The following is a 24,063-nucleotide window of genomic DNA, read 5'->3' as shown; positions in this document are numbered from 1 at the left end:
CAAAAGGCACTGTATCGTTTTTTGGGCAATCCAGAGTTCTATTTTCATATTTCCTAAAAGACAAAGCAAAACGACGTCAAACCGGAAAGCTTTTCATACCTTAATATGTCCATCAACGAGTCTGTACCAGGCCCAATGAGAACCATCCACACTGTAGGACAAACTGTAGCTTGTCACCTTTGCGTCATGGTCATACCTCCCCTGAGTCGCCACTTTGCTCACTGTGGTTTCCCGCCCAAAGTAAACTTGCAGCCATTCTTTACCATTGTTAGTGCGCGTGCACCAGGCCCCGGCCTTACCTGAGGCTGGGATCTTATTAAGGCGGGAAAACTGAGGGATGTAATTGGCGTTATGATACGTAGATGCTGATATTGCATTGTCAGGGAGGTGGCCGCTCTCCATCCCCAGCGGAAGAAAACAACTGCGGGCTGTAAAAGAAAAGAAAACTCATTAACCGTTTGTTTTATTTTTCTTTTGGTTTGTGCTTTTTTGCCTATGGGAAACATATATCTGACTGCCAAGTATGGTAGTTAAATGCGTCCCACGATCTATCGCGTACTTTTATGCGTTTTGCGTTACCTGTCATCCGGGGATACCGTTTACCATTAAGATTTACGTTTCGCCTTTTATAAAGGAAAACAATACTTGAAAGTATTCCTTTTCAATGCTATCGTTTTTTCAAACCCAGAGACCTTTTTGGCTTAATTTTACCTTTTAATAATTCCCGGCGTTTAGCCATCAGAATAGTAACTTATAATTATTTTGCTCCTATATTGTTTTTTTGATTTAATCTTTGTTGTTCACTTGTTATAATTTCGTCCTATTAGTTTTCGCCGCCCGTGTAAACACTGAAGAATTAGATTGTGTTCTGTCGGCTGAAGCTAAGTAATCCCCAGGGAACACTACAACCACATAGCAACCCTAGACTTGAATATGTAAATCTCTTTGCTAAAAGTCTTACTCCCCGTTTTAGAAGTTTAATTTGAGGATTCCTTATTTTCCAAATTCCTAACACTTGCTTTATTCGAAATGCAAATGCCAGAGATACTGAGGCGGGGCTATCACGCATAGTGTGTCTAATAGTGTCTCACTTAAAAATAATTATACTTGACACTTCACTGAATGGTTCACTTAGTTGTACACTGAATGACAGAACACTGTCCTATGAACAAATACCATTTCTGTTAGTCTTTTTCTAGGGAGCTTACTCAGATTGAATTGGTCAGACGCCGTTTCTCCTGAGAGGATCGGGAAAAAGAAAGTAAGAAGTCAATTACTTTACCTTCTTTGCAACCATAAATCTCTACTCGCATTGAGATGTGACCAACCCAAGCTTTAGGATGGAAACGAATACTTCTGGCAAAAACCCGAGTGTCCGGACTAAAGAAATGTTTCACGACTGTTGTCTTGTCGCTGTTGCCGAGGAAAGTCTGTAGAATAAATCAGTCAATCGTTCAATTAAGTCAATCAAACAAATCAACCAGTAAGTCAGTCAGACAGTCTGTCAGTCGGTCAGTGAACCAGCCAGTCGGTCGGCCAGCTAACCAGCCAGCCAGCCCGTCAGTTAGTCAGTCACTCTGTCAGTTTAGTCCTATCGTCCCTCGGGCAGCCTTTGAGTCAGTCAGTAAGTCAGTCAGCCAGCCGGCCAGTCGGTCAGTTAAATAGCCAGTCAGTCAGTCAGTCAGTCAGTCAGTCAGTCAGTCAGTCAGTATTAGTCAGTCAGTCAGTCAGTTAATCAGCCAGTCGGTCAACCAGCTAACCAGCCTGCAGCTAGTCAGTTATTCAGTCACTCTGTCAGTTTATTCCGTTCGTCCCTCGGGCAGCCTTTTAGTCAGTCAGTAAGTCAGTCAGCCAGCCAGCCAGCCAGTCAGACAGTCGGTCAGTTAGGTAGTAAGTCAGTCAGTCAGTCTGTCAGCCAGCCAGCCAGTCAATCAGTCAATCAGTCAGTCAGTCAGTCAGCCAGTCAGCCAGTTGTCAGTCAGCCAGCAAGCCAGCCAGTCTGTCTCAGTCAGTCGGTCATGCAGACTCAGACTTGCTTTGATCCTTGTAAAGTCACTACACAGATGACTAAAAAGTCTACAATGTCGGTCACTTTACCCTATCAAATCCACTTTGACCACTTTGACAGTAAACTAAATGCAGTTAAGTCATAATTGTCATGCATTAAAATAAAAAATTAAGACAAAATGGAAACAGGTACTTGAGAAATGGTATTCTTATGACTCTTTCTTTTTCCTTTACCTTGATTTGGCTGTTCTCCCGGATGTAAATCCAATTGAAGTCGTCTGCGGTGTAAGCCAATGAGAAACTTGTCACCCATTGATTGGCATCATGTCGACCCTGAGTAGCCACACCCCTTATATTGTACAAACGACCCAGTTTTACCTAAAATAAGAGCATCTTTTAAAAAGCATCTCTGGTCTCTATCATAAACTTTGGTTTCTATAGAGTAATTAAGGTTAATGGCAAAGATTTTTGAAAGATGTCTTGAGTTTCCAGGCTTTGAATGCTTAAGAAATCTAATCTTTTACTCGTAAAAAGTTTTCTACCATGCACGACCACCCCATTTTCTTTTATATATATTTTTTTTTAAAAAAGGGGGGGGGGGGGATTTTTCTGGTAAAACCAGACTTGTTATGAACTTCTGTTAGGATGGAATTCCAATCCAAACTTCATGATATCGGAAAAACATTCACAAAGAGGGCCTCAACTACAAAGACCATATTTCACTTACAAGTTAACAAAACGGTCATTGTCGTACCTGAAGCCACTGATTGCCATCAGTTTTAGCAGCAGCCCAACAAATCTTTCCTCCACTTGGTATCAAGTTAAGCCTGCCTCTGTTTGGAAGGTAGCTAGAACTGGCCGAGGATGAGGCTGTAAACGCTTCATCTGGAAGTCTACCGTCCTCCGCACCAACAGGCATTAAGCAGGTCTTAACTGGATAAAAATCAAACAAAAAATTTATTCAACAGAAATAAAACATTTTTTACAGAAATGAGAACTTAGAGGTTTTGAAAACCCACAACAAACAGTTCTACTTTGTGCATAGCAAAGTAAAATATTCAGCACTATGTTTACATTTTTTCTTGCCCAACATGGTATTACAGAACTGACTTACATTTTTCAAAATACACAGCTTTTAATTAAAACCCATTCTTGCAGCTATGCAATTACAATATCTGGTAATGTTAGATATAAAAAGGGCAAATTAAGATTCTTTACCACTTCGGCAGCCGTAAAGCTCAGCTCTCAGACAAGGTACATTGTGGTTGTAAGCCTTCGGATGAAAGCGGACGTAGCGAGCCTCGATGTGAGGTTTCAGAGAGTGTGTAATGACAGTGTTCCTGTCAGTATTCCCAGCAAACACCTGAAATAACAATACCTTACATTGAAACAAATTTTGATAATAGTCCATTTTACAGTTGGCTGCCAAGTGACCTGGCCTTTGAATGGTAGTGAGGCTGGAGGTGACCTTGCATTAATACAAACCTCTCTGCATTATTATGTAAATGAAAACTAGTTAGCATCAGAACAACATGATTAACAAAACAAAAACAGTGAGGTCTTTATCAAAACAAGGTCACCTTTAGCTTCACTTTCATTCAAAGGCCAGGTCACTGAGCAGACAACTGTAAAATGGCCTATTCAGACATTAACCAGACTTGACTATGCCATATAATAATTTTCTCCCTAAAAGTAAACCTTTTCCTTTAAGTTACGTTCGCAAGCCGATAACGACCGGAGTTGAAATTACAATTGTCAGATGTGACAAAAGCTACTTAGAAAAGAAATCTACACGTGGTTCATCATTTTTACGAGTTTTGTTCGTTTATGAAATATTATAATACTTTTTTCGCTCTGATCTACCAAAAAGTTTACTTATTTATTTTCTGTAGTAAAAAGCAGTGGTTGGATGTTCATCTCTTTTATGATTGGGCAGTTTCATGCCAGTCCCAGTTTTTTTTCTTCCTTTGTTGTTTTATTGTTATTTTTGTTGTTGTTTTATTTATGGGAAATTGGTAGTGAGTAAACTTAATCTCGTTCCCACATCTCGCAGGTAGACAAGCCGGAAGGCGAGGATCTCGCCTTCAGCTTCGCCCACGAGATCTGGGAACGAGATTAGAGTAAACTAATAATTTAAGAACGACGCTAATGGTAGTTTTAGAAAGGTTAGCTTACCCTCTCTGTAGCACGTTGTTTGTAAGCAGTCCAGTGCATTCCATCAACACTGTATGACAGCGTGTAAGTTTTCACTCTGTCCTCACTGTTGTACCGGCCTTGAGTTGCCACTTTTGTCACTGCAGTGATTTCTCCCAAGTCTATCTGAAGCCACTGATTAGTACTTTTTGCTTTTGGACACCAGGTACCAACATGCTTGCCATCAGACAAAATGTTCAGCCTCGCAAGTGAGGGCCGGTGATGGTGGTTATAACTGCTAGACGCTGTAAATGCACTGTCAGAGATCCTTTTGTCTTCCAAACCAAGTGACACTGAACAACTGTGAACTAAAAACGAAAATAATGCAAGGTCTTCTTTCAATTAACTATGCGCTGACCCTCTCTAATAAGCAAATCTGCGACAGCTGATAGTGTATATAGCTTACGCAATGTGTTTAAAACGAACTATATGCCAATTATATAAAGAATGTGACAAAATGTAACAAAAAGTGGCACATAACCAACTGGACCTTTTTTTGAAGAAAATCATTGTTTATTTGTCTTTGTGCTCTGATTAGATCATGACCACGCCATTTTTCTCTTATCTTTAGCTGTTAGACTAAAACACTTAATTGGACAACCTCAGGCTGGTTTCAGGTTAACTGTCCTACTGCATAATTTTATATCACCAAGTGTGAAATTCGCCATCAGGTCAGTTACAAAATATGCCAAAACTACCAGTAATGAACAAAATCATTTTCCTCTAAAATGTTAAAATGATGACGGTTAATACACCCCAGTGAATCTTCTGAATAGCTGTAAAGAAAGATTTATCTTGAATCCCTGATGAGACCAACATCAATCAGTTTACGATATGTAGGGGAATCATAGGATTCATACACATACCATTTCTACAGCCAAATACCTCCGCCCTCATAGAAGTGTGTCCCTTGTAACTCTTAGGATGGAACCGAATGAGCCGAGCATTGAATGGTGTTACAAGCAGATGTTCAACAACTGTGTTTTGATCGTTGTTAGCAGGAAAAACCTAAAGGCAATAATTAATTTAGCATTTATATTTTCAGCATTTATATATCACCAAGTGTGAAATTCGCCATCAGGTCAGTTACAAAATATGCCAAAACTACCAGTAATGAACAAAATCATTTTTCCTCTAAAATGTTAAAATGATGACGGTTAATACACCCCAGTGAATCTTCTGAATAGCTGTAAAGAAAGATTTCTCTTGAATCCCTGATGATTTATCTTGAATCCCTGATGGGATCATTTGGGGTAGCTATACAGCTTAACCTCCATCCTAGCATCAGCACTGCACTGATGAGGCCCAGAAGGCCGAAACAGTACTGTCTGCAGTTAGATATAGCTCTTTGGCATTACAAAGCTTCTCTTTCATGTCCAAATTGAGCACTCTACTAGGATGAGTCATTGCCGCTAACATTGCGCATGCTCACTAGTTTTTCTAGTTTGAGCACTCTGGCATGGCTTAAATGATACTACAAGTGTGGGATCATTTGGGATAGCTATACAGCTTAACCTCCAACCTAGCATCAGCACTGCACTGATGAGGCCCAGAAGGCCGAAACAGTACTGTCTGTAGTTATATTGTATTTTATATATTTCATTATCTATACATTCCTTGCACTAGTAGTACTGTTGTACTTACACACCAGAGAAAAGAGGATCAGACCACGTTTTAACATTCAAATCACCATCACTGGGAACTACCTTGCCTTATCTTTTTGAACAATATAATTCTTTTATTGTTATAATGTCCGTACTAATGATAGGAGGCAAGGTGTAGGGGACTAGGCCAACAGCTAAGAACGTTGACCATCTATACTGTGAAATTTTCCTTACACACAGCCAGTATGATTTTACCAGATGTGTTACGCTTTTACTAGTTTTATTAGTAAAATATTATGCAGTTCAGTCTGTTTTTTTTTTTAATTAGAACTTATTATAACCATTATAACCTTGCGTGTGCAGCACCAAGTAATTGTATGTAAATTTGTTTCTGGATTTAATTTAGTTCTTTAATTTTTCACAATGAGACGTGTGTTCTAGTTATTGGTAAGAAATCTGTTCCATTTCATGGCGAGACACCCATTCTAGTTCTTGGTGAGACGTCTGTTCTAATTATAGAATCTTTGCACAAACAAAAATTACCTATTTTACTAAAACCACAACTTTTTTAAAAGTTGTCAAGAAATTTTCATTTTATGTAAACATCTCTTACGGGTAGACTTGGTGTGTAGCTTCTGTAAATAAACTCGATAGATGTTTTTATTAAAGACCTCCTTTCCTTACCCATGTTACACTGTTTTCCTTGTACTCGGCCCAGTGCATTCCGTCCACACTATAAGAGAGAGTGTACTTCGTTACCCAATTGTTAGCGCCTTGCTGTCCTTGTGTGGCCACTTTAGTCACGTGCACCAGTTCCCCAAAGTCTATTTGTAGCCACTGTTTGCCGTCATTGGTTTTTGCTCCCCAGGCTCCATATCCTTTACTATCAGAATGTATGTTTAACCTGGAACGCGCTGGAAAATATTTGGAATTGTAACTGGAAGAAGCAGAAAATGCGCCATCTGGCACGTGACCATTTTCCAAACCAAGAGGAAGGGCACAGCGGTAAACTGAAAAAGAATGAATTGCGTTTATTTTTGTTTATTTTTTTGGTTTATATAACTGTCGTAATGATTCTAGTTAAAAAAGTAAATAACGTCATAAAATATTACCATATAGTTCTCTCAATTAAGTCAACTTCCTCTTCTTTTAATATTAGAGCAGCATAAAATTATGTTTCGTACATTTTTACACAACTACATCATCACCGACAGGTGTCGTTATATACAACACTGAAAACTCAAGAAGCAAAAGTTTAAAGCTGACTGCAAGTATACCTTCACGTTTAGTTCAAATAGCATTTAAGGTCAGGCAAATATAACTAAGATGATTAAAAATCCCTAGGTCAATTAAAAAAAGTTAGCAATCTGTAAAAGTGTCCACAAATTACTACAAATTGCTATTGTGACCTGAACTTCAGAAAATCAGATCTGCATTCTCAGGCTGCTTACCTAACAAAGGGTTGGTATAAATACTTCTTTTCTGAAGTGAAAACAGTCTGCCTGGTTGGTGGTTGTCATCAGTGATGCTATGAAACTGAGAAAAGAAGGAAAGAAAGAAGACTTTTTGTGATTGCGTCGTGAATGATTCTGTTAAATATTCCCAATTTTCGGTTTTCAATGTACGCTTTTAAGCCAAGAAATTAGACTCCCTTAAATTCTTTTTCGATAATCCGCTGAATTGTTCGCACAAGTGTTTTTTTCAGTGACTAATGGATTGTTCAAACTAACAGAAAATCATTAAAGAACTGACTCTATACCAAAATCAAAAATCTGCTAAATGTGAAAGAAAGATTTTTCTGTTATAAGAGTTAAGCTATTTTTGTTTTGCAAAAATTTGACGAGGATCTAATGGCACTGAATTTTCAAACAAATAGTTTTTTCCAGTGTTCTCTCAACATTTTCTGTTTGTTACAATCGAAACAAAAATGTTGAAAAACTCTTAACAAAAAGCAATCATAATCATTAAATTGAGATTTATGTTGACACAACAGTTGCCTATTTTACGTTGTCGAAACAAAAAATGAGGATACATCATCATAAACCAGCATTTATATTAGGGGGTTGAGGGTTTTCAAGCGATGTTTGTGTGTAAGAGCTTCCAAACAATAGAGATAGCAACGAACCTATTTGTCACTATAAAGTCACTAGCCACTATGAAGAGGAAATTAAAGTTAAAGAACACAACGCCCGTCAGGTGTTATATAAATACTAAGCTTTGGGATGTCTTTATTAAGCTTCGTTGTATCTATCTTCCTGTTTTCAGAGGGAGGAGAGGACCCTGGTTCAACACTCCAAACAACAAATTGGATGCCCCCCCCCCCCCACCCACCAAGTAAACAATATATTTCATGTCCTGACTTGTTACAAATTAATTTTTACAGCACTATTCTTGGAGAGGAAACGTTACTTGACGAAATTGAGCAAAAGAGAACGTTTTCGGATTTCAGTTGTTTTCCTTTTTGTAAAGAAACGCTTTTTACACTATAATAGCCTCAAAACCAGATATACTCATCTCAAGACAAAATCTCATCAAGAAAGTTATCTAAAAGAAAGAAAATTTAGAAAAAAAACTTGAATTCTACGCTACACACTCTGAAACGGTGCCAAAAATGATCAGTAAATTCAATATCTTTATTGACTTTTACATACAAGAAAAAAGGAATCATTTCGATTTTAGCTAAATGCACGACCGAAGCAGAAAAACTCTCTTCTTGAGACCTTTTAGCTGATAAAACTTATAGTAAAAACTTATTTTTCTATCATAGAATTGTCGAAGACCGATCAAAACTTCTCTCTTTTCACGTTATTACATTTTGTATTCGATTTGAACCTAAATTTCACGTTGCCACCTGACTTATCTATATATTTCTCTAACAAATTAAGCATTTGACGTTAGTGCTCCAGTTTCATGTACGAAAGAAAGCTTGCGATGCGGATCTTTTTTGTACGATTTCGTTGTGAAAAAAACAGAGAATTACTCGCAATATGAAGAAAATCATACCTTTGGAGAAGTTTCTTCCGCTTGAGAGAGCAATATCACCGATGCGACGAGAAAAATCTTAACCAAGAAGCAAGTCATCCTGAAAGTTGCCTTGAAGTCCTTCCCTTAACAGAAACTTGAGAGAATGACAAAGGTCTCCGGAGAAAAACATAACTTTGAATGAATTATTTTATTGTTTGGAAAAGTCGAAAAATCTCGTACAATATTTGCAGTCCTATTGTTTTTGATAGTACACACAACAAATGACCGAGGGATAGAAGGGTAGGAAAAGAAGATCAGGGGAGTAGGGAATATACCTCAAGGCATGTCAAGGAACGCATTTGAAAAAGGTAGATAGTTGTTTTGAATCCCTAAAGATTTTAAAGCTGATTAGTCAGATTGAGGTCTTTACATTTGGGTAGGATTATTTCCACACTAGTAAACCATAAAAATATCTGAGTATTTTAGAAAATCTTTACTTGTTTCCATCTGTCTGTTTTCAGGGTGATGGGGGGACCCTGGGTCAACACGTCAAACAACAAACAGTACGACACCCCCCCCCCCCCCCCCCCCCCCTTCCAAATAAACAATATCTTTCATGTCCTGACTTGTTACAAATTTTACATCACTATTCTTGGAGAGGAAACGTAACTTGATAAAATTGAGCAAAAAAGAACGTTTTCGGTTTTCAGCCGGTTTTCCTTTTGTAAAAATCGTTTTCTGAACTATAAATGCCCCAAAACCAGTTATACTCCACTCAAGACAAAATCTCATAAAGAAAGTTATCTGAAGGAAGGAAATAAAGAGCAACATGCATTCAACGAAACAAACGCAGAAAGTTCTGAAACGGCGCCAGAAATGATCGCTAAAAGTCAAGTATTATTATTCACAAGATAAAAGGTGGATGTTTTTATCGAGATGATAATTCTGAAATCCGTACAATACAGAAAATCTAGTAGGATTACTTCAATTTTATCTTTCTCTCTTTCAGCTGAATGCACAACCGAAGCAGAAAAATTTTCTTTCTTGACACCTTTTTAGCTGATAAAACTAATAACATAATTTTTTTTTTTAGCAGAAAGAAGGCGGGGACTGATCAAAACTTCTCTTTTCGCGTTACTACAGTTGTTCGATAATACTCTAAATTTCACGCAGCCGACTGCTTTATCTATTTCTCTAACAAATTAAACTTTTGAATTTAGTGTTCCAGTTTTATGTTTGATCAGGTTTGAAAGAAAGCTTGCGGGAAAAACTCTCTTCTTGAGACCTTTTAGATGATAAAACTAATAAAACGAACTTCTTGTATTAGCAGAGAAATGTCGGGAACTGATAAAATTTTTCCTTTTCTCGTTACGATGTTTTCATTTGATCCTAAATTTCACGTTGCCGACTGCTTTATCTATTTCTCGAACAAGTTAAACCTTTGAATTTAAGTGCTCCAGTTTTTAGGGTGAAAGAATGCTTGCGATGTGGATCTTTTTGTTCGATTTCTTTGGACAAAAGAAAAAAAAAACAGAGCACAACGCACAATATGAAGAAGATCATACCTTTGAAGAAGTTTCTTCTGCTTGAGACAGCAATATCGCCAATGCGACGATAAAAATCTTAACCAAGAAAAAAGTCATCCTGAAAGTCTTTGAAGTCCTTTCCTTAACAGAAACTCGAGGGAATGACAAAGGTCTCCGGAGAAGAACATCACTTTGAATGAATTATCCTATTGTCTTGGAAGACTCGAAAAATCTCGTACAATATTTGCAGTCCTATTGTTTTTGAAAGGACGCACAACAAATTACCGATGGATAGAAGGGTAGGAAAAGAAGGTCAGGGGAGTGGGGAATAAACCGAAAAGAAATGTCAAGGAACACATAAAAAAAAGTAGGTAGTTGTTTTGAATCCCTAAAGATTTTACAGCTGATTTAGTCAGATTGCTATCTTTACATTTTGGTAGGATTCTTCGATCCCACACTAATAGAAATCGAATCACTGTGTTTAAAATAGAATTAATTTCAGCGAAAAAGTTGTCAACAGCAACCCTTCCCCTCAAAGTTCGATGGTAAATATACTCTATAGACCTCTATACTCTCACACTTTAATACCGTTATTAGTTTTGGAGACACATTGCTCAGGGTCGAATACTTTTCCATAAAGTCCACAGCCATGTATAACAAAAGCAATGTTTGTCAGCTTTCAAAAAATAAGGAAGCTCTTTATGATATCATCGTAAAAAGCCGTCGTGGTTGCCATGCAAACAGTACATTGGCTGATTTGTATTAATCAATTTCCTGACACTGACATCAAAATGGTCAAAAATTTAATAGCAGTCACTCGTGACCCAGCGAATTAAACTGACAGTGAAATAATTTTCTATGGCTCAGTAGTAGTTACAGCATTTATTGGACGTTCAGTCAAACCGCACCTCGTTTCCACGCAATTGAAACCGTTTCCGATGTAATGAAGTAGCTTGAAGTGATGTAATGGCCTGTACTGTGTACAGAATGATTAGCGTTACCCACTAAAAAGTAAATATTTTCTGCTAACTTCACAGTAATATTGCGTGACTTTGTTTTTGGAAGGAAGTTTATTTAACCATGCGTTTGTGTCAACGCATTCATTAAATTAACTTCGATCGCTTATGTTGAATCAATACAGAAAAAAGTGAAATTTCGTTCCAAGATAGTTTGTTGGTCTGTAAGTATGAGTAAAATAATAAAGAAATAAAGAATTGTCGTTTATTTGCTAAAATGCTAGAAAAAAATAAGATGATCGAAAATAAAAAAAATGTATCCTTCCGTTTAGCACTTTGATGGAAGGAACTGTCTACAAAATTGGCAAAAACCAAAGTCAAAACAAACAGGAACTGAACTGATGTATTTGATTTAACATAATTATGTGCAATTCCTTGGTTACTTTGAAGTGAATGTAGGCTCAATAAAATAGGTTGCAATTTGCAAAATTTTGTTAGAGAAGTGATTTGTTGAAAAAAATTAAAATTGATGATTCTACGTTCAAGGAAGACTCACAGTTTCGACTTCATAAGCGCCGCGATTGAAATCTGTACTTTCAGCGATCGCTATAAGTCAATAAACATCCGTTAAATTCTGAATTCTAATTTGAGATATTTGTGGTTTTCAAAATGTTGAAAAATCATAGATGAACACTTCTTTTCCTGATATAGTCCCTAAAATTATCCTTGCTGTCGTACGTTTTGTCGCCTACACTGTTTCAGGGTGATAGTCCTTCATTAGTGTTTTGCAATATTGTCACTCGACCCTTACCGTATATATGTACACTCTTCAAAATGTTGTTGTTAAATGCGTGAAGGAATTTTCGCTCTGAGTCAGAGACTTCCAGTAGGCGAATTTGGAGGTTTAAGAAAATGTTTGAGCTTTGTTATCTGCAAGTAGAGCGATTATCAACGGCGCTGTTTTAACATTTTATTTTTAATTTAATAGGCGCGATTTGATACACCCAACTCAAATTTAGGCTACATACGATGGTAACTATACTTTTATATTTGTGCTGTACTACATTCATTCACAATTCATTCGAATACATACCAAATTCAACCACAGAAAGTGTCTCAGATAAGCCGCTGCCTGTCCTGCCTTTTCTCATCATTCAGAAAACTGTATGTGACTTGGAACAGACGTTATTTAGACAAACTGCTTTTTTAGGGTTTCCTTTTCTTCTGAAATTGAACAACCAAGTAATAAAATTATCTTAAAGCGTTGACTTGTTGTTTATCTATAACGGATCATCAAATAAAAGCTACGTACCTTAATAGAAGTTGCGCAAGGACCGCAAGCAAGCGATGTCACCTATGACGGAACCACGAACCAAATTCTTCACAACGAAACGAGCCATTCAACTGAATATTTTTAAAGATCTCTGTAAAGTATCTTCGGAACTGAAGAAAAGTTGAGGACGAAACTGTCATTTCTCCATAGCTGAAACAGCAACTATAAATTAATGAGGTCATTGTTGTTCTAAGAAGACAACAAGAAAGTTCTCGTATTATTTATAGACTTATTGATCTTCAGCGTTCACTCGGCAAAAAATCTTTTAAGTATATCTGTGTTTCCGTAAAAAGAAAACAATTTTTGGACGCTTAACTTAACGAGAGTTAAATTATTAATAAAATATCGTCGGATTCTTTTCTCACGAGGATTTTTGCCGGATTAAAAAATGACACTGCTTATTTACAACTTATTTATTTTGGCGCTTAAACGCTCTCGCGGAAGCCGGAGCAAGGTTGACTACCTGAATAATTAACAGTTGAATGCGAACAAAGCTAACTTGTAACCCCGGAAGGTTGGGTGCGCGCGTATAAAAAAACCAAACTAAGCGACGAAGTTCGAGAAAACCCAGGCAATCAACTAAAAATCACGCTTAACACCTAAACTGTAAATTGTTAATAGTATTCGTTTTACGCTCTGTCTGTCACCAAAAACGTCAAAATTGTAGTCAAATTTTGCTTTTCTGTTTATTCAATACTGTGTGCCTTGTCAGAAGCTGTCGAGAGAAATTTATCCGCTCAAAACCCAACGAAAAATCTCGGTTCAGATCTATCGTTGCAAATAAATTCGGCGCTTTCATTCTAGTCCTAGTCAGTAAGCAAGGGGCGAGATATGAATCTTATGAAAAAGGTTCATGAAAACATTTATACTGTAACATTTACACTGTAGAGTAAACAAACTGATACTGAATACTAACAACTAGCTACGCGACAACTGTTTTTTGTTTACATTCGTTTTTCTCTTATCTTCGATAACGTCGCGCGTTTTAAAATAGAATTTTCAACTTAAGCCAATTTTCTTAGCGCATTTTCGTGGATGTAATGGTATAATGTCTATAATCGCTGTAAGATCACAGCCTTAACAGTTTTTAGAAAGTCCTTTAACATTGACTAAATCTTCGAAACGATCTCATTTGTTTTCTTTTTGGTTGCAGCGCTGAATTCAAATCCAGGAGAAATTTAAGACGAAGTTTAACTGTTGTTTCATGCAAAGATACTCTGAATTCACGACTGTTGGGCTCACATGATTATTAAACTGATACAACTTGCCTCAGTTCCCAAATACTGTTAACATTTGTAAACATACTGATAATCGGCAAAACAAACACTCCTTAATTTTCACCCTTAGGGCCGGCAATCTCCCGGTTCTCCCCTCTCCACCTAGTGGTGCTGGGCTTTTCATAGTACTGTTGCTCCCACACCCCTCTCCCCCCCGCCTCCGTGTTCGTTCTCCCTGTTGGGCCGCCTTCCCCACCTTCAGTACATCTCGCCAGCGACACTCACACGTGCGCGGGGGACTGGGGCGAGAGGTGCCTTTTGCCCCTTTTTGGGTTTGTCACCGTTTTGGCGCGCGCTTGCGTCTTCGGGGTCGGTTAATACCTCAATTTAAAGATGAAAATTCTCAGCAAAACAGGCAATTTCGTTTCCAGTTCTCAAATCCAAGGTACGTAAAGCAAAGCGTAAATGGAAAATGAAAGCAAATGCCACTGAAAAAAAAATTGTAAAACATGCGGAAAGAGTAAACATTGTCAAATTAGCAGAATTAGTGAATAATAAAGATGGTAAATTTTAAGCTCGGTAATAAATAATGAAGATGGAGTATTCAACATGACACGAGCATGGGACAAATAAAAATTCTGAGTCCCCGACGGGAATCGAACCCATGGCCTCCCAGATACCGGTTGGGCACACAAACCAACTGAGCTACGAGAGACTCGTTGTGAGCTGGGCCATTTTACTAGGTTGATAAGTGTCATGTTGAATACTCCATCTTCATTGTCAAATTATATTATAATTAAGTTATTATTAGTAGCGGAGCTCCCACGCGCCGAAGGCGCGCGAGCAGAGCATCCATAGGCAGGCAAATGGTATCCTATCGAACCGAGAAATTTTGGGAGTCGCCTACGTCCGTACGTACGTACACCCGTACGCACGGATTAGGCCTGGGGACGAGGTTGCCCGCGCGTGGCTAAAGAAAAGTAAGGAAATTACAAACAGCAAATAAAGCTCGCAAGGCAAGACAAAATGTACACAAGGGGTAAAATTACACAGCGATACTACACAGCAAAATATCTGAGAGGTTTATTATCCAACTGCTCTTTTTTGTTAGTCTTTTTTCATGTGTGAGTGTTATGTATCGAAGCCTTTACGCCAAAAAAAAAAAAAACAATATGGCTCGATGGCTCTCGTTCGATCGCTACACGGTTAAATTCAATTTATTGGTCTCTGGTCGCATTTTTCGTAACCGTAAAACGAGCAATTGACGTTATCTCCTATCGACTGGATAATGTGGACGTTTCAGTTTGATCTAAACGAAGTAATGTTATGAAAACGCGGGAAAATGTCTTGCGCGGTGTTCAAGGCTGAACACCGCGCGGTGTGTAGGCTGAATGAAACCGAGAGTATAAAAAAGAACGACAGAGAATCGAGAACTTTCTTACCGTAATATTTCTCGCACGATGTCCTCAAAAGTCACCTATATTCCGTGAAATTGTAGATAAAGAAAGAGGTGTACGATGAGATCCGGAATAATTGCGAATGATATTCCTTGTGCACGTCCAGTTTGCTAGTTTCTGTTGTTTGCGGATGAATCTTCGGCCGTCAACATAAAGAATACAACAACTTTAGCAATGATCGTGTAAAACCGAAGCTAAACACTGCATGCATCAAGTCCGCTGAAGAAAGATACAGGAACCTGATGCAAGGTAATAACCTGTACTGTTACTGAATTGCTGAGCCTGATTTTATGACAGAAAATTTCATGAAGTTTATAAACGTAAGCTTACTTTCTAAGCGCAGTTTCGATAGATTCTGTGTCGGTAAAGTTTAGATCTTTCCTTAACTTAAGCAATATACTTTGCCCCTTTAAGTCGCTTTAACTGTAACTTGTAGTACATTTAATCTTACGCTTACATGTCAGTTCATTTTTTTGTTCCCCTGAGTTGGTTTTATTTGCTATGGATTTACCCATTATCTATTGCCGTAAGTTGATTTTCTTTGGCCGTCAATTAAGTCGAATTCCAATCCCTTGCCGTGAGAGTTTATTTCTTATTGCTGTGAGTTTATTCCGACTTTCAGCCTACATTTTCTCGGCGGAAGAAATTCATACAGTATAAGTGACGTTTTTCGAAGTGCTAAACGACGACAAAGCAAAAAGCTCGAACAAAATAAATTTATTTAAACTAAACTGGCTCTGAAAAACATGTTTACCCCATCTCAGGCTCGAGCGCGAGGTGAAAAATATAAACGGACTCATATTTTTTAAAGTAGTTCAAACATTTTTTTTGCTTTAGTGTAGTCCACTTTTACACTGAATAATTACACTGAATAGAGATGATTTAGTGTACGTTTAAATTTGTTTAAATTTTGCACACGGTAAAAAATAAAAGATAAGTTTAAAATTTGCGTACGTGACTGAGCAACCCTTTTCAGTACGCCGATGTTAAGACAAATACAGAAAGAAAAGTAAGACGGGAATATGCCTGCTTTTTTCTATTCTTAGAAAGCAGACAATAAACTCTTAATTAATTTTTAGGCCATGAGTTTTATTAAAGCAAAACGATAAGAGGATCGTAAAATTATTTACTATTCTTTAGAAAGGAGAGAATAAACTCTTAATTAATTTTTTGTCCATTAGTTGTTCTGCCTCGAGATTATGATGGATTTATATTTGTCTTGCACCTATGGGCCAGTGTATACATAAAAGCTTTGACCGCATATTTATCAAAATGAAAACATTGTAACTCCAGCAAAAATTAAATAAATTTAAGGGAAGCTCCGCGTTTAGGCTTGCCTAAATCTATATATTAGTCTGTTCCAGGCTCTCGGTAGTTGAAGCGCTCTCCCATAACTACCGATCGATGAGAGCCTGGAACAGGCTAGAGCAGTGGCACCGTTGCAAACTCCACTCAAACATGTCATTAAAGATGTGAATATTGTTCATCGTAGTGTAAGATAGGTAATGAACGTTTATTCGTTTGTCTCACGATAGAATCGCTTTGAGATGTTGATCGCGACGTTTCGACTGCAATACTGCTAGTCTTCATCAGGCGATGAGGTCGATTGTTTACGCGTCGCTATTTATGCACGTTGGTTCGCTGTGATTGGTGCATTTCGATCCTCATTATTATTGTGACTAACAGATGGTGTTCCCTCATAGGTCCGCTTTGTAGTTGAACGGCTGCTATGCTTTCTGATCGTAGGTATCCATGCTTCAGGAATTTCAATTCCGCTATCTCTATTGATGTTATTAGAATGAAGTCTTATTTGGATAGCCTCTTTGACCCTGCGTGTGTATCGGTGAGGGTTACGATCGATAAACTTGACTTGATTCAATAAAGGAATATGCCCCGTTTCGTTTGCGTGCTCCGAAACTGCGGAGTTTTGTGTATGAGCAAGCCTTATGTCTCTGTCGTGTTCTTTTATCCTGTCTTGCATCGCTCTCCCTGTTTCCCCTAAAAGCAGCACATGGTTCTATTTTGACGTTCACCACGAGGAATGGCGATACCTAAACGGAGAAAAAGAGAAAACAATGCAAATTAAAATTACTGGGAATGTTTCACCATTCATATTGCATTATTTTTTTTTTAAATAATTTTTTTTTTTTTCAAATCTAAAGCAGAAAACGAAAACAAATTAGTAGACATATAAGATACAGTGGCCCCAGAACCCCCATCCCCAAACAAACCGAAATAATTATTTTCATAAACACTATATATCACCCTTAAGTCAAAGAGTTTATAGCCTTGATACCCCCAACCCTAATGCTGGCTCTAGTTCCAAACGCTGGTCATCACACCTATATGCCCACCCCGCCAGAAATCCAAATGGATTCCCACCTCCCAACACTGGGCCGATTACAGGAAAGGAAGAAAAAGAGCAAGACAGCTAGATTTTGTTACAAACAATCTTACATCCAAAAGAGATACCTGGTTTTATTTTGACCTCCATTACAATGAATGGCTCTACCTAAATGGCAGAAAAAGAAGAAGAAAAAGAGAGAAAAAAACATGGTGATCAATACTTATGAGCAGAAATTATACACATGATAAAATACCCACCCTAATTCCATTTATGATTCTTTTCATTTAACTTCCCCCTTTCCCACCACAACATAAGCTCACCCATTTCTCCTTCCCCCGTTCCGTTCCGTTCCTTTTCTTTAACTTAATTTCAAAGTACTGAACATTTTTACCCCCTTTCCTTGCTATTTCCTATGCTCATGGTTTGCTTTGATTTAACAAATAATTTATTTTTATTTTATTTTATTTTTTATTTTTAATAACAAATTTTATTTTTTTATCCGAGGGCACGGTAACGAATCCTGCAATCTGATTAGTTCTTAGCGCGGGCAAGATTCTCCTATATCTGCCCACGGGCCACGGTAACGCTTTCGTGAGTTTTTGTCTTGTGTTTACGAAAATTGAAACAGTTTTTTGTGCGCAAATTTAAGCTTTTATAGGCTAAAACTCGCTACTTCATGGAGTCAGACAGCCCTGAATGGCATAGTGAGAGCGAATTTTATTATCCCGATGAGGTAGACGAGAACGTGAACACTGAAAACATTGACAAATGCAAGCAAGTCAACGAAGCGACCGACAAACAGCAACAGTTCTTGGCTGAAGTGCATGATTTTATCGAAGAACAAAGGCCTGAAAACACGAAGAAAAAGACTCTGTATGACATAAATGTTTGGAAACGATATCTAACTTCAGCTGGCGAAGAGCGAAACATTGAAAACATACCTGCAAAGGACCTCAACCTTCATATTTCCCGTTTCTTCATAGAGATAAAGAAGAAAGATGGCGGCCAGTACGAGCCAACGTCACTAACTTCGTTTCATCGAAGTTTACAACGATATCTGAACGACCATGGTTCAACCCTCAATATCCTGAAAGACAAGGAGTTCTCCTTGTCCCGAGATGCCCTTTCCTCAAGAAAAAGGCAGTTATTACGCGATTTTGGCAAGGGAAATCGCCCACAAGCCGCTCGTCCTTTGACAGATGCAGAAGAAGACTTGATGTTTGAGCGAGGCGAATTTGGCGACCAAGACCCTGAAGTCCTGCAAAGAACCGTCTGGTGGCTCTTGTCACTCCACTTCGGGTTCCGAGCACGTGATGAGAGTCGAAAGCTGAAGTGGGGTGATGTAAAGCTCCAGATTAATGGTGAAACCGGCAACGAAGAACTGGTTTGGACCGCAGAGAGAGGATCAAAATGCCGCAGTGGCGAAGGACCTGGCCGGCCATTCTCTCCAATAGCACAAGCAAGCAACAACACACGCTGCCCTGTTTTCTTTTACAAAGCCTTCAGAAGCCATCGTCCGACAGAGATGAACAATCCAGAGACACCATTCTACCTGGCAATTAAACACAAACGAAGACCAAGCGATGCAGTATGGTATATGAATGCTCCGTTTGGAAAGAATTCTATCGGACAGTTTCTGAAGACGGCGGCAAAAAGAACGGGATTGCAAGGTAACGTTACAAATCATGCAGTCCGAAAAACATCCATAGGCCGTCTACTGGATGCAGATGTCCCTCCTAATTACGTGGCACAACTAAGCGGCCATAAAAATCTGAAGAAAAATCTCTGAAAAAAACAAATCTGAAAAACTCCTCACCAGCGGAAAATGTCACTCGTACTGAGCCGCTCAGAGCACATGGAACACAACGCAAGCACCACGACAAGCAACGCGCTTGCAGTAGCTACAGTATCTGTCAGTACAACCGAGCCCAATACTTCAGTTTATCCTCCAGAAACTCCAGGAGCAGCATCAGCGAAGGGTTTGTTCTCTGGCGCCACAATTGGCAAAATAGAAGGCTGTTCATTCACCTTCAATCTTGTTAATGAATCAAAGCAAGGCAAAAATCCGAAAAAACGCCGCATTATTATTGACTCTGATTCTGAATGAAAAACACTTTCACACACTCTGAAGTTGGACTTTTGTACCGACAAATTTTTGTATGTGGTTCAATTAACTTTTACATCTTGGTGCATCCATAGCTTTTCAGATGTATATTTAAATTTTCAATGACATTATATTCTGCGCAATTTCAAACGCGGTTGATGCCACACGGCATTTTGATTGACAGGTCGTTTTTTGACAAGGAATCCATTAAAGTGCAACAATAAATCCATTTAAGTGCAAAAGCGTATTTCAAAACGGTTTTTATTAGATGAGAAAGTTGAAAACTATATTTAAATAAAAATATTTCCTCTTTGAAACTGTCAGTTTGTCGTAGTTTACTGCATTCGCGAAGCGCGATGTGTGTGCGGAAAAGGTCATCATGAAAGTGATATGAAATGGAGAAAAAAAAAGTTATTTACCGGCTTAGGGTCGGTCCGTATAGTGAAAAACTGTGACCTCGGCCTTGAAAATGCTGCCCGAGGCATAGACATAGTTTCAAGCGAACCAATTTTATATTAAACTTAATGAAATGCCCTCCCCTTACAACATCCCAAACAAAAAGCTTAATATTCCATATGCCCAGACATTAGTCTCATCATATGGCGGACCATGTCCAACCCAAGATTCTGCCCTCTGTGGGTCAGCTCTGTCAGGCCACAAATCCCTGGGTAGTAATGTTAACCTCCTTCACCCGGTCTGTTGAGGGGCATTGCACTAGGACCTCAGTGGAACTCAGTGCCCTCAGTGCATTTTGTTACCATCTGTCAAAATCAGAGCGGATGAATCTGGCAAGGTATCCATGGCCCGATAGCCATTCCCCCTTATGGCATTTCAAAATATATAATTTCAAAAATTTAAAATATTGAAATACTTTTAAAGTTTATGATTATCTCGGTTTGTTTGTTGCGTAATGCGATCCAGGCTGCGCGCGCGCGCTCACTTGAAACTGTTTAAACAAGGTACGCGCGTACATGCAACTGTCGCGAGCCTACAAATAAAAACGACCAAACGAGGTTGTTCCGCGCTTGGCTCTTATCCTTTCGCTGGTAAGTTTGTTATTTTTGCTGTATATTGATTTATTGTAGAAAAGTAAGCCTTGTACACAGCGGATAAAACGATCAATGTAACGTCGTCCCGCGCGCGCTTATACCCTCTTTTCGCTCGCGCTCGTAGTTTAGACTTCTGAACTCTCCAACGGGCCTGTCACTGTGCCCCTGACGAGAATGACAGGCTTTCTGAGTGCAGACTAGCATATTTTTCTTATCGATCTGTGCCGAGAATTATTTTCTTAGTGAGGTCACTAAACTATTGTCTAAGATTGTAATAGGCTTTTATTTATAGTCTTCGTAAACTCCTTACGTGAAATTTGTATCCATAGAACTGTATATGTTACTTTGTTATTTTTATACATTTTAAACGGCTTGATTTATTCCCAGAAAATAGGACTTTCCAAAAAGTGTGTCAAACTTGACACCATTTTTTTAAAGAACATGACTCGACGAAAGTGCTTGCTTCAACGGAAAAAACACTGTTATGGTTCAATCAAGAACATTGTTTACAAAGAATCGGCGAAGAAGAAGCACCGAGATTTGCTCCGAGGAAAAATACAAACATCTATAGCTTTACCGTTTTATCTCGAAATGAGATAATTATCGAGGCTAAAAAATGCGAGTTTCCATTTTTAACCAATATTTTGGTTTCACAAAATATTACATAACTATTACTCGAACACTTTTAACAATTCCCAAAATTAGATCTGATCTTTACAACAAAAATAATACTGCCTTCCCAAATTATAGTTTCAAGCGAACCAATTTTATATTAAACATAATGAAATGCCCTCCCCTTACAACATCCCAAACAAAAAACGAAAATAATACCTTCCCAAATTATAGTTTCAAGCGAACCAATTTTATATTAAACTTAATGAAATGCCCTCCCCTTACAACATCCCAAACAAAAAGCAGCATTTTCAAGACCTCGGTGACAGTTTTTCACTATACGGACCTCCCAGCCGGCAAATAACATATACTTATTATATAAACATCAGTGAAATACCAGGAAATCTTTCGCGCGAAAAAATCATATTTTCACACGTGAAAATAACATGTTATTTTCACATGTGAAGATTTCGATTTCGAAACATTTTCCGACAAGTTTGCCCTGTTTCAATGCTGAATCAGCCAAAGTAAATCGATATTAAGTCGAAACATCTTCGGATCTTCCTCGACAATCTTCGGATATCTTCGGAAATTTTTGGAAAAGTTCGGAAAATGTTCGGAAACATTCGTACGACCTTCATTTTGCAAATTTTCAGAAATCTTCGGAAAATGGTCGGCAATCTTCGGAAAATCGTCAAAAACATCGTAATTAGTAGGTTTATAAAATAAACAGAATATAAGATATGAAATTTATCTTCTCATGTTCAAATAGATATCCCACTCGTTCGCTGCGCTCACTCGTGAGATATTGATTTAAACACTCGAAGATAAATTTCATATCTCCGCGCTACCATGTAATATCATCTGTTTACTACCTGCTTGTTTCTGTGCGTGGGTCACAGTGAGAATAACCCAAAGAAAACCCAAAATCTTCCTAGCTGCCATCAGTTAAATCTAGCTGATAGTCTAGAATCAATAAAAGAAATAACGCTGAGTCTTCCTCTACTGTTGCGAGATTTATGATAAGGTTTTTACACCTTTCAAAGGGTGTTAATTTGGCTCTTCCAATCGGAATCGAAGACGTGTTGAAGGCCGTTGTTACTCTCGCGCTAACATAATGTTTCCCTTTTTTGCCGCCAATTAAAGGAACGACATGGCCGTTTTATTGATTACTGATTTTCGCTACATGTAAGATGTATTGTGTAAGAAAATGTTGTCTAACATCAAGAAAATCAGATGTTTGCTTATCTCAAAAACTAACGTATAAATTGGACTTTGGTATCGTGACGAGGTTGGTGACGTGGTGGATGTCTAGCTTGTGGATAATTTCACGTTTTCGGAAATGTGAAATGCTTCGAACTGCTGCTGCGACCGTTGTTCCCTTAATTTTAAACAACAAAAACTGCATGCAATCGTTACTGTTTTTGCAAGTTCAGATAGGAACAACAAAGCGAAAACAAAATAAAATTTATCAAATACACGCCACTAAATAGAACTGGGCCTCCCACACTCCTTTTTAATTGGACAATTTTCTGTTAATTAGCAATAATATTAATCTTTGACAAATGACGTATCTTGTCTAACTTTTATGACATTGAGTTTTATTCAGCTGTACGTCTTTAAGACATGTTCTCTTTAATTGCATGTGAATCAGCACGTTATTGCCTCAATAAGAGCGATATGAAAACGAAATGTAAAACATGACAGATTTTTGATTGTTTAGGCTTATTTCGTTCTAATTAAAGGAGTCAGAAAATGTTTTTTAAAGCTTTTTTTACGCTAAAAATGCTGTTTGCTGCTGGGAAAAATGGTTAAGTTCGTTTGATCAGAGATTTTTATGTTCTGGGCGATGATTGACAAATCAAAATTATAGTTTTAGTGGTCCATTATCCTCTGTTTATTATTGCCATGGCTTGCATTAGAAAGGTGGCACGTAGAGTTTAAACGGTATTATTAAATTTTAGATAGCTTTGTTCCTTCTTTTAGTACAACAGTCGGCTTCAGTGAAAAGTCGGTTCTTATGGATTCACTTTAATTTACTCAGTCAAGCACTTCAATTCCCCCCACCTGATACTGAAACTTTATTTACCCTATATCTGTATCTATCAACTTTATTGGTCTTAAAATTTTACAAATAAAAGAAAAAGAAAAGGACCAAAGTGTTAGGCGTGAGCCGTGTTAGGGCTCTAGCAAGTATATGCTAATGAAACCGAGAATTTCACAGTATACAACACAATGCGCAAAGATAGACCACAGCACCGGGAACTCCGTGCCCTACTCTTTTCGATAAGTGTGTGGGTTCTTTAACGTCCCCTGTTGATTATAACACCGAAGATGCAGGAGACGGGGCCTACGGTTTATCGTCGTTATCCGAGAAGACATAGAATATCTAACCATTTGCAGATGTCATTGCAAAGGCAGCAAGTTCTCCTCAGTTATTTTAAGACCCTGAGTGTTGGTCCGGTCTGGGACTCGAACCCGAGACCTCCCGCACGGCAGTCCGGCGCTCTACCAACTGAGCTAACCGGTCGGCGGTAAACGGCTTCTGATGTCACGATTTCCGAAATGTCTCAAACAAACTTCTGGGTGAGGCTCTTGACTTGATTTCTAATAGTTCTGAACAGCGTTTGAGTCATTCGTTAAATCTTTCCTTAGGTTTCAAATGGAAATGGTCTCAATGTAAAACACTAATAG

The 24,063-nt window shown here is 38.2% G+C and overlaps 2 protein-coding genes and 1 non-coding gene across 3 annotated transcripts in view; 1 reads left to right on the top strand and 2 right to left on the bottom strand.

Annotated features, from left to right (window-relative positions):
• Window positions 1–10,444, bottom strand: part of LOC144652522 (uncharacterized) — a 51,479-nt gene extending 41,035 nt beyond the window's left edge. The window contains exons 1-10 of the mRNA XM_078512550.1: window positions 10,334–10,444; window positions 7,256–7,340; window positions 6,489–6,814; window positions 5,067–5,208; window positions 4,183–4,508; window positions 3,226–3,370; window positions 2,762–2,940; window positions 2,242–2,385; window positions 1,283–1,430; window positions 100–428 (exon numbers count right to left, since the gene is read on the bottom strand). Of these exons, the coding sequence (XP_078368676.1) occupies window positions 100–428; window positions 1,283–1,430; window positions 2,242–2,385; window positions 2,762–2,940; window positions 3,226–3,370; window positions 4,183–4,508; window positions 5,067–5,208; window positions 6,489–6,814; window positions 7,256–7,340; window positions 10,334–10,411 (1,902 nt within the window). The 5' untranslated portion in view covers window positions 10,412–10,444. The remainder of the gene's footprint in view (window positions 1–99; window positions 429–1,282; window positions 1,431–2,241; window positions 2,386–2,761; window positions 2,941–3,225; window positions 3,371–4,182; window positions 4,509–5,066; window positions 5,209–6,488; window positions 6,815–7,255; window positions 7,341–10,333) is intronic.
• A 7,836-nt stretch (window positions 10,445–18,280) lies between these two features.
• On the top strand, window positions 18,281–19,393 carry LOC144648533 (uncharacterized protein KIAA1958-like). The gene has a single exon (XM_078508061.1). The coding sequence runs from the start codon at window positions 18,281–18,283 to the stop codon at window positions 19,391–19,393; it is 1,113 nt and encodes a 370-aa protein (XP_078364187.1).
• A 4,432-nt stretch (window positions 19,394–23,825) lies between these two features.
• On the bottom strand, window positions 23,826–23,899 carry Trnag-gcc (transfer RNA glycine (anticodon GCC)). The gene has a single exon. It is a non-coding gene; the product is annotated as a tRNA-Gly (tRNA).
• Window positions 23,900–24,063: the final 164 nt, after the last annotated feature.

Source organism: Oculina patagonica, chromosome 4 (assembly GCF_052425735.1).
Source record: "Oculina patagonica isolate OP01 chromosome 4, crgOcupat, whole genome shotgun sequence".
Lineage (NCBI taxonomy): Eukaryota > Metazoa > Cnidaria > Anthozoa > Scleractinia > Oculinidae > Oculina > Oculina patagonica.
Note: the sequence above shows the minus strand (reverse complement) of the source record. Positions and strands in the feature narration are given on the sequence as shown.

Excerpts from the sequence above, each read along its gene's own strand:
- LOC144648533 (XM_078508061.1), top strand. The coding sequence starts at position 18,281 with ATGGAGTCAGACAGCCCTGAATGGCATAGTGAGAGCGAATTTTATTAT.